General features: G+C 41.8%; 1 protein-coding gene across 1 annotated transcript in view; it reads right to left on the reverse strand.

Moving 5' to 3' along the window:
• Positions 1 to 20,435, reverse strand: part of tmem65 (transmembrane protein 65) — a 70,381-nt gene that overhangs the window by 10,361 nt on the left and 39,585 nt on the right. Inside the window, exons 4-6 of the mRNA XM_033018985.1 lie at positions 14,989 to 15,033; positions 12,392 to 12,459; positions 6,533 to 6,587 (exon numbers count right to left, since the gene is read on the reverse strand). Coding sequence (XP_032874876.1) covers positions 6,533 to 6,587; positions 12,392 to 12,459; positions 14,989 to 15,033 — 168 coding nt within the window. The remainder of the gene's footprint in view (positions 1 to 6,532; positions 6,588 to 12,391; positions 12,460 to 14,988; positions 15,034 to 20,435) is intronic.

Genomic DNA, 20,435 nt, shown 5'->3' on the forward strand with positions numbered 1-20,435 from the left:
CTTTGACCCGCGGTCCCCTGCTATTTCCGGCAGATTATTTATGTCTTCCTTAGTGAAGACGGAACCAAAGTAGTTATTCAATTGGTCCGCCATATCCTTGTTCCCCATGATCAACTCACCCGTTTCTGACTGCAAGGGACCTACATTTGTTTTAACTAATCTCTTTCTTTTCACATATGTATAAAAACTTTTGCAGTCAGTTTTTATGTTCCCTGCCAGTTTTCTTTCATAATCTATTTTTCCTTTCCTAATTAAGCCCTTTGTCCTCCTCTGCTGGTCTCTGAATTTCTCCCAGTCCTCCGGTATGCTGCTTTTTCTGGCTAATTTGTACGCATCATCCTTCGCTTTGATACTATCCCTGATTTCCCTTGTTATCCACGGATGCACTACCTTCCCTGATTTATTCTTTTGCCAAACTGGGATGAACAATTTTTGTAGTTCATCCATGCAGTCTTTAAATGTCTTCCATTGCATATCCACCGTCAACCCTTTTAGAATTAATTGCCAGTCAATCTTGGCCAATTCACGTCTCATACCCTCAAAGTTACCTTTCTTTAAGTTCAGAACCATTGTTTCTGAATTAACAATGTCACTCTCCATCCTAATGAAGAACTCAACCATATTATGGTCACTCTTGCCCAAGGGGGCACGTACAACAAGACTGCTAACTAACCCTTCCTCATTACTCAATACCCAGTCTAAAATAGCCTGCTCTCTCGTTGGTTCCTCTACATGTTGATTTAGATAACTATCCCGCATACATTCCAAAAAATCCTCTTCCTCAGCACCCCTGCCAATTTGATTCACCCAATCTATATGTAGATTGAAGTCATCCATTATAACGGTTTTGCCTTTGTCGCACGCATTTCTAATTTCCTGTTTGATACCATCTCCAACTTCACTACTACTGTTAGGTGGCCTGTACACAACACCCACCAGCGTTTTCTGCCCCTTAGTGTTTCGCAGCTCTACCCATACCGATTCCACATCCTGCAAACTAATGTCCTTCCTTTCCATTGCGTAAATCTCCTCTCTAATCAGCAACGCTACCCCACCTCCTTTTCCTTTCTCTCTATCCCTCCTGAATATTGAATATCCCTGGATGTTCAGCTCCCAGCCTTGGTCACCCTGGAGCCATGTCTCCGTGATCCCAACTATATCATAGTCATTAATAGCTATCTGCACATTCAACTCATCCACCTTATTACGAATGCTCCTTGCATTGAGACACAAAGCCTTCAGGCTTGTTTTTACAACACTCTTACCCCTTATACAATTTTGTTGAAAAGTGGCCCTTTTTGATTTTTGCCCTGGATTTTCCGGCCTGCCACTTTTACTTTTCACCTTGCTACCTATTGCTTCTACCCTCATTTTACACCCCTCTGTCTTTACGCTCACACATTTAAGAAACCCTTTCCCTTTAACTCCATCCTCCACTAGCCCATTCGACACCCCACCCCCCTTATTCAGTTTAAAACCACCCGTGTAGCAGTGGCAAACCTGCCTGCCAGAATGCTGGTCCCACACCTGTTAAGATGCAATCCGTCCCTTTTGTACAGTTCCCCCTTACCCCAAAACAGATCCCAGTGATCTAAGAATCTAAATCCCTGCCCCGTGCACCAGTTCCTCAGCCACACGTTCAGGTCCCGTATCTCCCTGTTCCTGCTCTCGCCAGCACGAGGAACTGGAAGCAAACCGGAGATAACAACCCTGGAGGTCCTGCTTTTCAGCATTTTTCCGAGCTTTTTACATACTCTTTACATCAGGAGCTCTGGGGCTTTCAATTACAATCTACCACCTCCGGACCTTGATAATCCAAAGATGCCGAAACAAATCATGGGAACCACAGATGTTGAGAGTGATAATATAAACAAGGTTTGGACTGAGGCCTATTGTTGTGCCAGTGGTAACAGTGTCTTGTGATGTTTTATGCTGTTAATGGTACCATATGGTTAAAATAATATTATTCTCTTCCCTTTTCATAAGGCTACATAAGTTCTATGTCATGTTACAAACCAGACATTGTATCGTTCATGAAAACAGAAAGATGTACGACAATTGTAGCAAGTAGCAATTTAGTTACCCAATGAAATTGGGAAAGAGTGAGAATAATGAGGGGGAGAAGTTTGGAAACAAGAAAAAGCCAAAAGGCAAGAACAGGAGAGCAAATTAGAAACAGACATAAGAAAAGTGAGCACATGAGCAGCAGAGATAGCAACACACCTACTCGGAAACGCATGATTCTCAGAACCCCAAAGCTATTCACTATCAATTTCCGCAAACACCAGCTAACACCCACGCCACCAAGCCCCATAAACAGGAATGAGATCGTTAATTAATCTGTGTAGGAAAGAACTGGCTTAAATCAAAGGTAGACTCAAAATGCTGGACTCAACTCATCGGTACAGGCAGCATCTCTGGAGAGAAGGAATGGGTGACGTTTTGGGTCGAGACCCTTTTTCAGACTGTTTACTTGAGCAGTGGATTCTGACAAGGGAAAATTCAGCAAGAAGACACAAGGAACTGCAAATGCTGGAAACTTCTGTGGACCATAAAATACTGGAGTAACTCAAAGGTCGTTTATTGTCACATGTACCAATTAAGGTACAGTGATATGCGAATTACCATTCAGCCATACAAAAAAAAAACCCAACAAGACACACAACTGCATAAAAGTTAACATAAACATCCACCACAGCGGATTCCCCACTGTGATGGAAGACAACAAAGTCCAATCTTCTTCCTCTTTATACTCCCGCGGTTGGGGCAGTCGAACAATCCGTCGGGGCGATCGAAGCTCCCACAGCCGGCGGTCGAAGCCCCCGTATCGGGGCAGTTGAAGCTCCTGCAGCTTGGAGTTCCCAAAGGTAAACACAAAATGCTGGAGTAACTCAGTGGGAGAGGCAGTATCTCTGTAGAGAAGGAATGGGTGACGTTTCGGGTTGAGACCCTTCTTCAGACCGATGTTAGGGAAGTGGGCGGGACAAATATAGAATGTAGTCGGAGTCGGTCTCTGACCAGAGACCGCTAGCTCCGTGATGTTCTTCTGCAGTTGTATAGGGCTCTGGTGAGACCACATCTGGAGTATTGTGTACAGTTTTGGTCTCCTAATTTGAGGAAGGACATCCTTGTGATTGGGCAGTGCAGCGTAGATTCACGAGATTGATCCCTGGGATGGCGGGACTGTCATATGAGGAAAGATTGAAAAGACTAGGCTTGTATTCACTGGAGTTTAGAAGGATGACGGGGATCTTATAGAAACATATCAAATTATAAAAGGACTGGACAAGCTAGATGCAGAAAAAATGTTCCCAATGTTGGGCGAGTCCAGAACCAGGGGCCACAGTCTTAGAATAAAGGGGAGGTCATTTAAGACTGAGGTGAGAAAAAACTTTTTCACCCAGAGAGTTGTGAATTTATGGAATTCCCTGCCACAGAGGGCAGTGGAGGCCAAGTCACTGGATGGATTTAAGAGACAGTTAGATAAAGCTCTAGGGGCTAGTGGAGTCAAGGGATATGGGGAGAAGGCAGGCAGGGGTTATTGATAGGGGATGATCGGGGGCGATCAGCCATGATCACAATGAATGGCGGTGCTGCCTCGAAGGGCCGAATGGCCTCCTCCTGCACCTATTTTCTATGTTTCTATGTTAAGTCCGCAGGCACCCGCAGTAGAGCTCAAAGGTTGATCCCTGGCAAAGGGATCGTGGGCTCTGTGTTGTTAAAGTCCCGTAGGCTCCCCGCCTCAGTCAGCATCACTGGAGGACATGAGAGCTTCTGGCCAGCACCACGCCATTGCGCAGACGTGTTTGAATGGGCCTGGCTGCCGGAAGGAAATATGAGGTGCCGTTTCTCCAGTTAGTGTGTGGCCTCACTCTGGCATTGGAGGAGGCCCAGAACAGAAATGGCAAGATCGGAAAGGGAGGAGTTGTCAAAAAGATTAGTAAATGGCGGATTCAGCAGGCTTACGTAAACAAGAGTGCGATTGTTCGATGAAAAGGTCGCCTGGTCCACATCTGGTCTCGCCGAAGTAAAGGAAGCCACATCAAGAGCACCAAATGCAATAAATGAAGTTAAGAGGTGGTGCACGTGAACCTCTGTCTGACCTGGAAGAATTTCTGGAGTCCTGGATGGAAATGAGGAAGGAGCTGTGGGGGCTAGTGTTGCATCTCCTGCGTGCATAGAATAGAAAGTGTTCCCGCAAGAATTCTACTGGTCCTTATTTTCCACCACCAGCCTCCGCATCCAACACATCATTCTCCGACATATCCATTACCGACAACGTGATCCCACCACTAGTCAAATCTCCATTGTTTTCTGTTTTCTATAGAGATCTTTCCCTCCCCAATTCCTTGGTTTTCTCATCTTCCCACCCAAATCACCCCCTCCCCGGGTACTTTCCCTTGTAAATGCAGGTGATGCACCATCAGTCCCTTTGCCTCCTCCATTGCATCCATTCAGGGACCTTCCAAATGCACCTCCTCTAAATGCATCCATTGCATCCTGTGCTATCGATATGGCTTCCTTTACATCAGTGAGACCTAGCATCTGTATCTCCAAACCCTTGCATTCTTTCCCAGTTGCTAACCATTTTACCTACCTGTCCCATTCTGACCTTTCTGTCGTGGGTCTCCAATACTAGAACAAGGCAACAGGCAAACTGGAAGCACCGCACCTCATATTCGTTTGGATAGCTTACAACTTACAGTAAGAACATTGACTTCTCCAATTTCAGGTAGCACACACCCACATGTTTGTTGCCCTTTTCCCCCCACTTCTGAACCTCCCCCTTTGCTTTCCCATGGCCACACCCTCCTATCCCAGTGCGCACCCATTTCTTCCAAGATACCCCCCCTTCGCCCCTCTCCCCATCCACTTCCACCTGCATCCCTCCAGCTGGCTTTACATTTCACTCTTCTCTCCTTTCCTGATCCTGTTTTGTCTCCTATAGTTCCCCTTTGTCACCCCTTTTGTATCCTTTTCATTTCTGGCCTTTGTACACACATCTACAACAGCTGTATCCACCTATCACTTGCCTTGCTTTGGCTGGACACCACCCTTTACCAGCTTTCTCTCTCCCTCCCTCTACAATCGGTCTGAAGAAGGGTCCCAGGGTCCCAACCCGAAACATCGCCTATCCATGTATTCCAGAGATGTTGCCTGACCCTCTGTGTTACTCCAGCACTTTGTTTCTTTTTCTATAAACCAGCATCTGCAGTTCATTGTGTTTATGCAAGAGGAGGATCCTGGCTACAGGCATCAGGGAAATTATACAGCAGCTACAGACTCTGCGTTAGAGCTCAGGCACGAACTACTGAGGTCCTGTCTTAATGTATGAATTCATGTATCAACTCCTATAGGGCTGCCTTCAACATGCTTTTGGCCACTTTTGAGAATTCTTCAGGTGGTGGTGTTTATACACCTTGTATTGTGCACAACTTTAGCTGTTTAGCTCAACACAAGAGAGTGAACTTCAATTCCTAAAGAGGTATCTACATAGTTGTGTGACAATGTAACACAGATATAATTGTATCCAAAACAAAATCGGAAAGAACAACACATATAATGCAGTCAAGCGTTTCTGTTCCAGTCATAAAAAGACCTGCAACTTCCAGCACAAATTAGATCTTATATTTGCAACAGTTCCAGGTATCAATTTTTTGCTGAGGTAAAGGAATTTGTGTATTTATTTGGCATTGATAAACTGTCATGTAAATAAGGCTCTGAAATACATACTACTGATAGGCACAAAGTGTCGAGCTGCTGCTTCACACCTGCAGTGACACAGGTTCAGTCCTAATTCTGTGGAGCGTGTATATTCTCCTTATGGCCATTTCAATTAGTCTCTCAGTGGGTGGTAGAATTAATAAGAACGCAGGGAGTCTAAATCAAATGGAAAATGAGTGGGATAATGGGTTTCCTGTGAGGCAGGAAAGACCTAATGGCGTTTGGAGGGAGTACAGAGAAGGTTCACCAGACTGATTCCTGGGATGTCAGGACTTTTATGTGAAGAAAGACTGGATAGACTCGGCTTGTACTCGCTAGAATTTAGAAGATTGAGGGGGGATCTTATAGAAACTTACAAAATTCTTCAGGGGTTGGACAGGCTAGATGCAGGAAGATTGTTCCCGATATTGGGGAAGTCCAGAACAAGGGGTCACAGTTTAAGGATAAGGGGGAAATCCTTTAGGACTGAGATGAGAAAAACATTTTTCACACAGAGAGTGGTGAATCTCTGGAATTCTCTGCCACAGAAGGTGGTTGAGGCCAGTTCATTGGCTATATTTAAGAGGGAGTTAGATGTGGCCCTTGTGGCTAAAGGTATCAGGGGGTATGGAGAGAAGGCAGGTACAGGATACTGAGTTGGATGATCAGCCATGATCATATTGAATGGCGGTGCAGGCTCGAAGGGCCGAATGGCCTACTCCTGCACCTATTTTCTATGTTTGTCTATGTCAGAAGGAGATTTGGAAAAATAGATCCAGATCCCAAACAAACAATTTGGTTGGATTGATGCTATTTCAGGAATGCTCACCTCCCATAGTAGAAATTCCGAAAATTACTCCAATGGACAATTCTATTTGTGTCCCCTGAAAAACAAAATTATAATTAATATTTTACAGACCAAATAAACCATTTGACAAAGCACAATTGTGAGCTCCCAAAGCTGCTTTGTTAAGATTGTTAAAAATGCATTGCACCCTAGTTAAATGTATGCAATTGGATTATTTACCCATGTTGCAGGCTCTGAATTGTTGGGTAGACACATGCAGTGGCTTGCAAAAGTATTCACACCCCTTGAACTTTTCCACATTTTGTCACGTTACAACCACAAACGTAAATGTATTTTATTGGGATTTTATGTGATAGACCAACACAAAGTGGTGCATAATTGTGAAGTGGAAGGAAAATGATACATGGTTTTCAAATTTTTTTACAAATAAAAAACTGAAAAGTGTGGCGTGCAAAAGTATTCAGCCCCCCTGAGTCAATACTTTGTAGAACCACCTTTCGCTGCAATTACAGCTGCAAGTCTTTTGGGGTATGTCTTTACCAGCTTTGCACATCTAGAGACTGAAATTTTTGCCCATTCTTCTTTGCAAAATAGCTCAAGCTCAGTCAGATTGGATGGAGAGCGTCTGTGAACAGCAATTTTCAAGTCTTGCCAGAGATTCTCAATTGGATTTAGGTCTGGACTTTGACTGGGCCATTCTAACACACGAATATGCTTTGATCTAAACCATTCCATTGTAGCTCTGGCTGTATGTTTAGGGTTGTTGTCCTGCTGGAAGGTGAACCTCCGCCCCATTCTCAAGTCTTTTGCAGACTCTAACAGGTTTTCTTCCAAGGTTGCCCTGTATTTGGCTCCATCCATCTTCCCATCAACTCTGACCAGCTTCCCTGTCCCTGCTGAAGAAAAGCATCCCCACAGCATGGTGCTGCCACCACCATGTTTCACAGTGGGGATGGTGTGTTCAGGGTGATGTGCAGTGTTAGTTTTCCGCCACACATAGCGTTTTGCATTCAGGCCAAAAACTTCCATTTTGGTCTCATCTGACCAGAGCACCTTCCTCCACACGTTTGCTGTGTCCCCCACATGGCTTGTGGCAAACTGCAAACTTCTTATGGCTTTTTTTCAACAATGGCTTTCTTCTTGCCACTCTTCCATAAAGGCCCGATTTGTGGAGTGCACGACTAATAGTTGTCCTGTGGACAGATTCTCCCACCTGAGCTGTGGATCTCTGCATCTCCTCCAGAGTTACCATGGGCCTCTTGGCTGCTTTTCTGATCAATGCTCTCCTTGCCCAGCCTGTCAGTTTAGGTGGACGGCCATGTCTTGGTAGGTTTGCAGTTGTGCCATACTCTTTCCATTTTCGGATGATGGATTGAACAGTGCTCCGTGAGATGTTCAAAGCTTGGGATATTTTTTTATAACCTAACCCTGCTTTAAACTTCTCCATAACTTTATCCCTGACCTGTCTGGTGTGTTCCTTGGGCTTCATGATGCTGTTTGTTCACTAATGTTGTCTAACAAACCTCTGAGGCCTTCACAGAACAGCTGTATTTATACTGAGATTAGATTACACACAAGTGGACTCTATTTACTAATTAGGTGACTTCTGAAAGCAATTGGTTGCACTGGATTTTATTTAGGGGTATCATAGTAAAGGGGGCTGAATACTTTTGCACGCCACACTTTTCAGTTTTTTATTTGAAAATAATTTGAAAACCATGTATTATTTTCCTTCCACTTCACAATTATGCGCCACTTTGTGTTGGTCTATCATATAAAATCCCAATAAAATACATTTACGTTTGTGGTTGTAATGTGACAAAATGTGGAAAAGTTCAAGGGGTATGAATACTTTTGCAAGCCACTGTAACTGGCATTCAATGACCAAACCAAAAATATCATTCCATGAGGTTCCACAGGGCTCAATTTTAGGGCCCCTGCTCTTCTCTCTATACCTACTTCCTCTGGGCTCAATTTTACGAAGGCATGGCATCTCCTTTCACTTTTACGCAGATGATAGCCAGTTATATATGCCACTCAGGAAAGAAGACGACTATTCTCTAAAATCACTTCTGTCTTGTCTTGAGGACATTAAGTCCTGGATGGCCTTAAACTTTCTGGGACTTAATGGAAAAAAAGACAGAGGTGATTTTGTTTGGCCCCAATGGCTGCCGTGAAACTCCCTTTGTTGACTTGGGTCCACTGGCATTGTCCGTAAAACCCACAGTTTTAAACCTGGGTTTTAGGATGGACGGTGATTTTAAACTAGATAAACAAATAGGCGCGGTGGTTAAGTCCAGCTTCTTTCACCTAAGGAAGCTGGCAAAGGTGAAGCCCATCCTCGAGCGGCAGCATTTTGAAAGTAATCCATGCCTTTATTACATCTAGGCTGGATTACTGTAACGCACGCTACTCTGGAGTCGCACGAGCTTCATTGGCTCGTCTCCAGCTGGTTCAAAATGCTGCCGCTCGCCTTTTAACCGGAACTCGAAAGAGGGAGCACATTACGCCAATTTTGGCCTCCCTTCACTGGCTCCCAGTGCACTTTCGAGTTCATTTTAAAATTCTGTTATTTGTTTTCAAATCGTTGAATGGGCTCGCCCCGCCTTACCTCTCTGAGCTGCTCCACCTATATGCTCCTGCCCGGTGCCTCAGGTCAGCTGATCAGCTGCTCCTTGAGGTACCAAGGTCTAAGCGGAAGCTCAGAGGGGATAGAGCCTTTTCTGTTGCTGCTCCGGCACTCTGGAACACCTTGCCGTTGCACATCAGACAGGCCCCCTCACTGTCCATCTTCAAATCCTCCCTAAAAACTCATTTTTATTCTCTGGCTTTCGACACTGGCTGAGGCATTGCTCCTGTTCTTAGTGCTTTTAATGTCTTTTAATTTTTACTGTTTTTTAGTCCTTCGTTTTACGGTTTTTAATGGTTTGTAATAACTTTTTGTCCATGAGTTCTCATGTACAGCACTTTGTGGCAACTGCGGTTGTTTAAAGTGCTTTATAAATAAAGTTATTATTATTATTATTATTATTATTCCTTTTGCATAATTGAAATTTCTTGCCTGAAACCACACTTTCACTTTTTTGGGTGAACTGTAATGAGCTTCTCCAATTTAACCCAGTAACAGGACTTACTAAGCAAACTAACTTTCTTTAGCACGATGGGCCAATTTTACCCTTGCAACAATGCAAAACTTACCATAATTGCATTGGGAAATTGAGACATCTTGAGGCGGGTGTAACACAATTAAGGGCCTGTCCCACTTGCATGCGATTGCATGCGTTTGGCGTGACCAAAACGGAAGCGGAGTACGCGCTAAATTCGCAGGTGACGTAATCTGCGTCATACTTACCAATCAGCTGGGCAGGAGGCGGGCCGACTGAATTTGGGTGTTGCACGGCATCGGGCGGTGATGTCATCACGCAACGCCACGCCGGGTGGTGACGTCATCGCTCAACGCTGCGTGCTAGGTGTACGCAGTCAAGATGCTGCGTACGCCCTCAATGCACCTGCGGGCCGACAGACCGTTGGAGCGCGAATTTTTCAGACAGTGTGGGATTTTTGGAGCCCCGCGCGATGTCGGGTCCAGCCCCGCACAACTCCATACGCCTCCACACTTCGAAGTGGGACCGGCCCCGCGCGGCGGACATTACGCCTCAAGCGACCACGTTAGGTCGCGCCAGACGCATGCAATCGCATGCAAGTGGGACAGGCCCTTTACACTTGGAAATCCTAGTTGCTCAGAAGGCTCAAGCACAGGGAGTGTATCACTAAAAATTAGTGAATCGACAAAAAACTCAAGTCGCACAAACTCTTCTTGCACAGCTAATTGAAAAATGTTGCATGCGAGTAAATTCTGAAATCTCCATGATTACTGCTTAGCTAAAAAACAAACTAATTCTGTGCACAAACCATGAAATGTTTAACCGGGGGGAATTACAAACGTTTAATATATTTTGAAGTAAAACTTTCTTTATTTTCAAAGACAGTTTATCATTGTGTTTTACATTAGTTCTAGTTCGATGTTCCCATCTTTATTTCATACCATTTTCTCCTCTTAAGTTGGCGAATGCCTGAATATTTGTGTTTATTTAGCGGCCATCCAGTTTCATAATTTCACAGCCTGAGAACATCAGCTGACCATAAATACTGTCAGAGGAGATGAACCCCTTGCTCCAGAGATTGCTGGACTTTGTGGGCAATGAGACCAATCATTGAATCCAAGCTCTCAAAGAGTTTAGTTTCGTTTGCAGCTACAGTGTGGAAACAGGCCCTTCGCCCCACTGATAAACATCTTTCCCAATTCTCAGGAAGGACATTTGACCTGAAATGTCAAGCCTGTTTCTCTTCCCACAGATGCTGCTGATACTGGCAGAATATTCTCTGTTTTCATCGTTTGTTTAGATGAAATCCACTTTCATCACCTCACTGTGTTTGGATGTGACAGGCAAAGCAATATCTGAAAGCCCTTTAAACTAATGCGGTGCAAAATTAAAGAATTGCACACTATACATTTTATTTAAGCAAGGTGTAGCCTGAGCTCAGGATGCTCCACAGGGAGAAGATTGAATTTTATTATCTTCCATCACAGTGAGGAATGTGGGGAGCCACTGTGGTGGATGTTTATGTTAACTTTTATTTGATGTGGCTGTGTGTCTTGTTGCTATTTAATTAGTATGGCTGTATGGCAACTCAAATTTCACTGTAGCTTAATGGGTACAATTGACAATAAACTGACCTTGAAACCTTGACCAATGTTCCCTCACAAGGCAATTTACTTTTTTCTATAAAATCAACAACTTCCTGATGTGCAGCACTTCTAAACATAGACAAATAAAGGTATTCTATTCTATTCTATTCTATTCTATTCTATTCTATTCTATTCTATTCTATTCTATTCTATTCTAAAGCAGTAAAACTTCAAACAAAAACACCAGATAACCTGAGAAATTGTAAGAGCAGATGACATAGAAACATAGAAAATAGGTGCAGGAGTAGGCCATTCGGCCCTTCGAGCCTGCACCGCCATTCAATATGATCATGGCTGATCATCCAACTCAGTATCCTGTACCTGCCTTCTCTCCATACCCCCTGATCCCTTTAGCCACAAGGGCCACATCTAACTCCCTCTTAAATATAGCCAATGAACTGGCCTCGACTACCCTCTGTGGCAGAGAATTCCAGAGATTCACCACTCTCTGTGTGAATTTTTTTTTCTCATCTCGGTCCTAAAAGACTTCCCCCTTATCCTTAAACTGTGACCCCTTGTTCTGGACTTCTCCAACATCGGGAACAATCTACCTGCATCTAGCCTGTCCAACCCCTTAAGAATTTTGTACTTTTCTATAAAGCTTGGTTAAAAAAAGGTGAATTTTAAATGGCTCACTCAACACAAATTATGAAATTTAGTAGCACTTAGCAAAATCTGCATTAAAGTAGAGGTTTGGTGAATGTTATAGGTTAGGCATGAACGTTATCAGTGACCAAAGACCAACAGCTGATAGCTCAGACAAGAAATAATTCCCACTCCAATCGCCCAAAGCCCTGATCTTTGCACTGCACTTTCTTGTGCAATCACTGAAAAAATCTAAAAGGGCACATTCAGTTGAAATAGAATGGCCTTCTGCTCTGCGACACAGCATTATACAATATATTGCTCCGCCACATAACATGTTACAAAGAATTTACAAGATGGTACAGATCATTTGGGCTGAAATTTCTGTACTGGTGTTACCATTTTCCAGGGGTTTCTTTGCACCCCACTTGATTTCAACACAGTAGCATTCCATTCCTTTCCTTTGGTATGTAGGGCATCCTTCCAGATTTATTTTTAATTACTCACTGGCACGAGATACAAGAGAAACAAAGGGAAATACTTACAGCGACAATCATTATGGCATTGTCCAGGAAGCCAAATCCAATAAAAGGAATTGCACTGTGAAGAAACACTGCAAGATTAAAACAAAATTGTATAAAAGGTTTTTTCCCTAAATAATACATCAATCACAGAATGTTATAGCTAATCCATAACATCGATTAGAACCACATGCTTACACATTTAAAAAAAAGTGGGCAACAACAGAGGAACTTCAAACTATCTGACATGACTGGAAATTTAATAACAAAAATGTATCAAAATCTAAAAGATTTGAAGTTATCAAGACACAAGAAATTGTAGATACCATTAGAAACATAGAAAATAGGTGCAGGAGGAGGCCATTCGGCCCTTCAAGCCAGCACTGCCATTCATTGTGATCATGTCTGATCATCCCCAATCAATAACCCGTGCTTAGGAACATGATACCTACAAATTTACCATTAGATACCAACAAGGACAACATGTTTCAGGCTGGGACTCTTCTTCTGATTGATTGTACTAGAGGGGGACATATTCCTCTTCCAGCTTTCTCCCCCACAACTGCAATCAATCCGAAGAAGGTTCTCAACCCGAAACATCGCCTGTCCCTGTTCTGCAGGGACACTGTCCGACCCACTGAGTTACCCCAGTGTTTTGTGTCTTTTTAAAGTTATTAACATTGATGTTACACATTTAATCTAGCATCTGGATTATCTAATACGAATACAATTTACATTCTGATATTCTAAATGTATATGTAAAACATATTTGCTTCAATGTTTTACAATTCCGTATTTTCTTCATCTTTCCCTGCTTTTCATTTCCACTTCCGTAATCTCGTAACAATAATGGTAGGTCACGATCTGGGCCAAAGTCAATGATTAATCAATCACATCACTAAAATAGAGAGATGGTATTTGTTTCATTCTAATTTGGGAGAAAGAGGAATATGCCTTTGCTCCACATAAGACTAAAAATTAGTTTCTACCCATGTGCGATAAAATAACTTAACTCTAACAGAGAACACTGGGGGAAGCACAATATAATTCGGGGTGCAAGATAATGCGCAATATTCTTTTTAAATGTTTTTAATATCTATTTATTATTTTCTTTACTGATCTTGTGTATGTGTGTCAATAGCTGTTGTGTTTTGTTCTTTTTAAATTTTTTATCCTCTGTCTTTTATGTACACACCGAAGGAGTTGCAATGGAATTTCGTTGCACAGATGTTTGTGCAATGACAATAAACGTATTCTATTCTATAGTTTGTATCCTCTCAAATTCTATCTTATTGAAAAAAAAAGTGACATGGTTTAACAATTATGCCCAAGATGGGGGACATTTGATGAATTTATATTTGCTTCATGCTATTTAAATTGTTCATAGAATTGAAATCCCCTCCCCCCCAAACCAACCACCCCTCTCCCCTGCCCTGGTCTTTCCGCTATCAAAGAGCGTTCCCTTCCTTCTCACCACCATCCACAGTTTCTCTGCAACTTAAAAACCTGCTTTATCTAACTATGCCCAGTACTGATGCAAGATAATCGACCTAAAACCGTATCATTATCTCCACAGATACCGCCACCCTGTGGTGTATCGCCAGCATTTACTGTTTATTTTGGAACATTTCACAGTTGGAAGACCCACAACACAGGCAGTTGTTGCAAGAAAATATTAGGGAAAGACAGCTACTGGCTTGATTGGCAGCTCACCTCGCCTATCCCCAAATAAAGATCTGGAAAGGGTAAAATGTCATATCTTTGGCTGTCAACCCAGGTTGAAAGTCTGAAGCAACATTTACAAATATTTGGTAAAGACATCAGTATAGGAGTAATCTCTTTTGAGAATCAATGATTTACTATTTAGGTCCATGTGGCCCACTACATTTAGTGAAAGTGTCGAGAACATAGAAAAGTACAGCAAAGAACAGGCCCTTTAGCCCACTAAGTCTATACCGAACATGATGCCAAGATAATCTAACCCTGCACATGCTCAATACCCCTCAATTGTCTGCATATCTATATGCCTATCCAAAAGCCTCCAAAACAACACGACCGGATCTGCCGCCAACATCACCGCAGGCACCCACCACCGTCTGTGTAAAAAAAAGTCAACGCATCTCCTTAAACCTATAGCCTCTAGTCTTTGATATTTCCACTCTGGGGAAAAAGGTTCAGACTGTCTACTTTATCTATGCCTCATAATTTTCGATACTTTAATGGGGTCTCACTGACACGTGGGTTTCAAATCCTCACTAATCCTCACTAATGTCTAACTGGGTCAAATGTCATTTGCATGTTGGTATTCTATTTGATGGGAGAACCAGACACAGTCTTAATGTGCATGATTAGTGCCCACGTTTATAGAAGAATGAATTTCATTGCCATGACACTCCATCTCCTCCTACACCCAGAAATGAAGTGCAACCTTATGACCGAATCTTGGGTAAAAATATACCAGCTCTGGGGTCTGAGATGGGCTTGCCAGAGAACCCAAGATAGAAAAACTCTTGACTCAAAATTTGAACCACTTGCTCTACTGAACATAATTAAAAATAATAACTTGTATGTTAACTATTGGATTGGACGCTGAAGAACTCATAAAAATAAAAGTCCATTACCGTATCTTTGTTGTGCCGACGATGGAGGGCTGATTTGCATTTCCCCTGCAAAGAGAAAGAGAAAATTCATAAAACTGTATCGATATTCTGAAAGATACTTATCAGCATAGAAGTCCAAATGAGGTCGAGGTTGGTTGCTTCTCCCGGCCTAGGCGCCACACCGTCCGGGGGGGGGGGGGGGGGGGGTGTCAAGGGCGCTCTTGTAATTTCGTCCGGTTTAAAGGAACGCCGGACCACCAGCTGCTGGAACATTGGTGGTGGACGTGTGCATGCAAACAAGTCTATCGACGACCAGCAAAAATAATTTGCTGGTTGTTCTGGAACTGCAGACATATTCTGCTGCTGGGAAACCAGTTGACAGCAGCATCTGAAAGGTCGAGTTAAAAGCCCTACTTTCTTTTTAAATTTAAATATATTGCAGGACAGCCGCATTTCTGTCTTGTCAACTGATGGATTATGCCTTATTCCCAGGAACAGAACCCCGTCCAAACCTGGAGAGGAATATGGTGTGCAGCACCTAAAACGTCATTAAAAATGAAAGTAGAAATGTACCGAAATCTCTACAACCTTACCAAGGTCAACAAATAATACGTTCCATCACAAAATTTCTGACAATGCCGAAATTTTAGAGATTGATAATATCATCCATCAATTTTGGCGGCACAGTGGCACAGAGGGAGAGCCGCTTCCTTACAGCGCCAGAAACCCGGATTCGATCCTGTCTTTGGGTGCTGGGGGTGCTGCTTGTACAGAGTTTTCACGTTCTCCGTGACCACATGTTTTTTTTTTCCGTGTGCTCCGGTTTCTTCCCACACTCCAAAGACGTATCGGTTTGTAGGTTAAGTGGCTTCCGTTAAAAAAAAATGTCAATTGTCTCTAGTGTGTAGTGCTAGTGTATGGGGTATAGTGTATAGTGCTAGTTGGCATGGACTTGGTGGGCCGAATAGCTTATTTTTGCATGTTGTTCATCCCAGCCCTCTCCCTTTAAAACATTGCCATGAAGTCTAATGGTCCCATTCTAACACATGTATACTTAGTGGTCTTAAGTAAACTGAAGAAGGTAAAAATACGTAGTATTAATGGTCCTTGTTTGCTTCATTACACTTAAAATAAAATGCCATTTCAAGATAATATATTAACATGGCTTAATGATCGATGAATCATATTTACAGAGCAAAGTTGCACATTTTGCATTATCCAAGGCTGCTTGAATATGTTAGAACATATTTTTAAGATATTATGGATACTCAATCTCCCCATCAAAACCTGGAGAGGACCCGTTCAGGATCCGACCACCATATAATGTGCAGCACTGAAAGCATCTTTAGAACGGAAGGTAAAAATGGTGCAACATTAAGATAAACTGATGCACAAGGCCAGCAGCAAGAATAAAATTTGAACACTCAATTGAACCTACACAGAGACTTCCCATTGCTTTATTAAATAATTGAATAGACCCACTGCATCATCTCTCTTTCACTTCAGGCATTACACGGTCTATGACCTATTTTAATCCTCCAATTATAATTGGTGCCCAAATTAAGTTACATTTCCACTTTTGATGGCATACTTCATGCCTTTTTTCAAATTGCATACAAATGCTGGCAAGAGTGCAGAGGGATGCTTCCTAATTGTGACTGTGCCAGAAGCTTCAATTGAAGCTACAGTTCTAATAACTTCACACATACGAGCTGAAAAACTCGAGGCTAAATTATTTCTGGTTGGAGTTGTGAGAGATTCTTGTTAGCCCTGTGGCAAGTTTTGCTATGGTGCGCTAGGAATGCAGGGAAGGGCGAGCAGATCTGCGTAAAAGAGCAGATTACAGAACTCTGGCTAACATGGTGTAGGTACCATAAATTAAAACTTCAGAGAACAAAAATATGGATTAGGACATTCACATTAGCAATGAGAACAAGGGAAGGGTTCAGGAAATGGCGAGTTTCAATCTTGGCGATGAGCCAGTTTGTGGGTAAAGATATTCATTTCAGGATCAAGCAGAATACATCCATCGACACGGTGCTTTAATGAATCCAGATGAGCAGATGGAATTGTTGACCAAGCTAGAAACAGCTGCAAAACTGAGCAGGGGAGAATAGGGGAGGAATAGATTTGAATTATTGCTCCAGCTCAGTCAAAAACTAAATCGATAGGATGCTGCTTGTACTGCCTGACAACACATATAGGACACTTCATATTGCTATGTGGGGCAGAAAATATGGGAACAGCAGGACATTACTGAGAATGAAAGAGTTGTGATTTACAACCAAGTGAAGTGAAATAATTACCATTAATTAGGACAGCCCCAAACAAAAATATTTGTTAAAATAACTGAGCATAAATGCTCGTTCTTATATAAAAATAAAGCCAAAGATAGATAGGTGATAATTTATTCCAAAATTTTCAGTTGAAACAGCATGCATGAGAGAAAATAAAATAAGTTTGTAACAAGAGTATTTGATGAGGAAGTATGATTGAGATTTAATGCAATTTCTCAACTTTTAAATTTATAAAATTACAATGGTTAAATAAATGGATTATAGGCTAGATCCTATAATCTTATGAATTCTCTTGTAAATAGCTGATATTGATGACAAACAGCAATGGGCCTCGTCAAAATACCATGTCCAAGTTAGAGTGAAAATTATGGATCCCATACCAGGTCTCAGCTGCATTGCCCAATCCACTGGTACTTGGTTTTGGAAGGTGACCTTTGAGTTCCTTGTCTTTTTATTTTTAAAGAGACATCTGGTTTCACTCACACTTAGAGTTGCCTGGCCTATATTCCAAGGGTCTCCAGCCCTCCTCATACTCGTCAAGTCTTCCCCTGCTTCCCTCTCTCTGATTCCTGGAGTCAAACCATGCCCTCTCTCTGCTGGCTTTGCAAATTATTGCAAATTTGCCTGCCTTGTTCACAACTCACCCCAAAGGTCATTCTACAATTTAGATAGTGTTTTTCATGCTATGTGAACAGAAAGAAAGTCACAAATAATGCTGCTTGTTCAAGCAAGTCTCTAAATGTTTAACAAATGAATGCTTTTCATATTAAAACCACTGCTACTTAGATTTAATTGAATTTGTTCAGCATGTAACGAGTACACAATCCAATATTTGTTAGTACTGAGAGAAACATAGAAACATAGAAAACAGGTGCAGGAGTAGGTCATTGGCTCTTCGAGCCTGCACCGCCATTCAATATGATCATGGCTGATCATCGAAAATAAGAAATATTTGTTTCTCTCAACATTAAGTGATCTTTCAAAGTTATACTTATGATCTATACAGCAAGCAACAGGCCTAGTGGAATCAATCTCTGTTCAATTGCACTTTAGAACGTATATGAAGGTATTTCCTTGCTAGGTCATGAGAGTTGAAAGGACAATATATTTAAAAAATAAATACGAAATTTAGTGCAATTTAACACAACCTCAGCTTAGATCAATAATCCAAACAACATTCTCAGTAAAAGGTTACAAGTCAGTGATATTAGCATTCAAGATGAGCCAAACCTCAGTGTCGTGGATGAAACAAGAAATTGATTCAAAAAGAATGCCCTTTGGCATTATAATGAAAAGTATTAAAGCAGTAACATCATTGTTCTATTTCTGTATTGAAGGAATTGAAGCAAGGGAGAATGCATACAAAATTAGAAAGATTCATTCTTGTTGCCAAGTGCAAAGAAAAATCAGTTAGATTCACACTGTTAGTTCTGGGTGTGAAGGATACTAAGCACAGACACAAAACTGGACAGATTCTAGTTCAGCAAAGAACATTTAGTTGTCACAAAATTAGTTATCATTGACCTGATCAAGCAGTTGGAACAGAGTTGCTGACAACGGCTGAATCATCCACATTATTTTATTTTCTAAAATTAATTAATTGTGTTTTGCACTTTTAAAATGTTACGTGCATTTGCAGAAGTGTTGTTTCATTAAACCTAGTTCCAAGTAATAGACAAACATTTAATTTGCAAAAAAAAATGTTCACAAGTCATAGCTACAGAATATGGTCATTCAGCCCATCAAGTCTATTCTGCCATTCAATCATGGCTGATCTATCCTTCAGACTCAAACCCATTATCCTGCCTTAAATTATATTGAATTGCAGTTGCTGGAATTTTGAGCCAAACTCAGCGGGTTAGGCAACTTCGGTGGAGGGAATGGATAAGTGACTTACCGGGTCACTACCCTTCTTCAGACTGATAAAGGTCCTAATCTAAAACATCGCCTCTCCATGATCTCCACAGATGCTGCTTGACCCACTGAATTCCTCCAGAACTTTCATTTACTGAAGTAAAATAAATGTACCCAGTCTGGTCACAATATAAATGGATCTGTCATTATTTTCTCTTCGGTAGGCAGGCAGTTGATGTCTTAAAATGAAATTTAAAGTCTTCAGTGTATTTATTGTCCAATTGGAAATACCATTTAGCCAAATGTTGATGGTGTGCACAGTACACACTATTGAAAATGAATGTATTGCCAAAGAAAATTTAAAACCAGGGCTAGTCTCACAGATGCACACTTGCACAGTGGCAAATATCAGGAGGGGGTTCTTTTGTCAACCCTTTTCTCTGACTGAAGCCAATGTCTGTTGCATTTCCACATACAGTGCCCTCCATAATGTTTGGGACAAAGACCCATCATTTATTTATTTGGCTCTGTACTCCACAATTTGAGATTTGTAATAGAGAAAAAAAAAAAAATCACACGTGGTTAAAGTGCACATTGTCAGATTTTATAAAAGGGTATTTTTATACATTTTGGTTTCACCATGCAGAAATGACAGCTGTGTTTGTACATAGTCCCACCATTTCAGGGCACCATAATGTTTGGGACACATGGCTTCACAGGTGTTTGTAATTGCTCAGGTGTGTTTAAATGCCTTCTTAATGCAGGTATAAGAGAGCTCTCAGCACCTAGTATTTTCTCCAGTCTTTCCATCACCTTTGGAAACTTTTATTGCTGTTTAACAACATGAGGCCCAAAGTTGTGCCAAAGTCAAAGAAGCCATTATGAGACTGAGAAACAAGAATAAAACTGTTAGAGACATCAGACAAACCTTAGGCTTACCAAAATCAACTGTTTGGAACATCATTAAGAAGAAAGAGAGCACTGGTGAGCTTACTAATCGCAAAGGGACTGTCAGGCCAAGGAAGACCTCCACTGATGACAGAAGAATTCTCTCTATGATAAAGAAAAATCCCCAAACGCCTGTCCGACATCAGAAACACCCTTCAGGAGTCAGGTGTGTATTTGTCAATGACCACTGTCTGCAGAAGACTTCATGAACAGAAATACAGAGGCTACACTGCAAGATGCAAACCACTGGTTAGCCGCAAAAATAGGATGGCCAGGTTACAGTTTGCCAAGAAGTACTTAAAAGAGCAACCACAGTTCTGGAAAAAGGTCTTGTGGACAGATGAGATAAAGATTAACTTATATCAGAGT

This window comes from Amblyraja radiata, chromosome 4 (genome assembly GCF_010909765.2).
Source record: "Amblyraja radiata isolate CabotCenter1 chromosome 4, sAmbRad1.1.pri, whole genome shotgun sequence".
NCBI classification, from domain to species: domain Eukaryota; kingdom Metazoa; phylum Chordata; class Chondrichthyes; order Rajiformes; family Rajidae; genus Amblyraja; species Amblyraja radiata.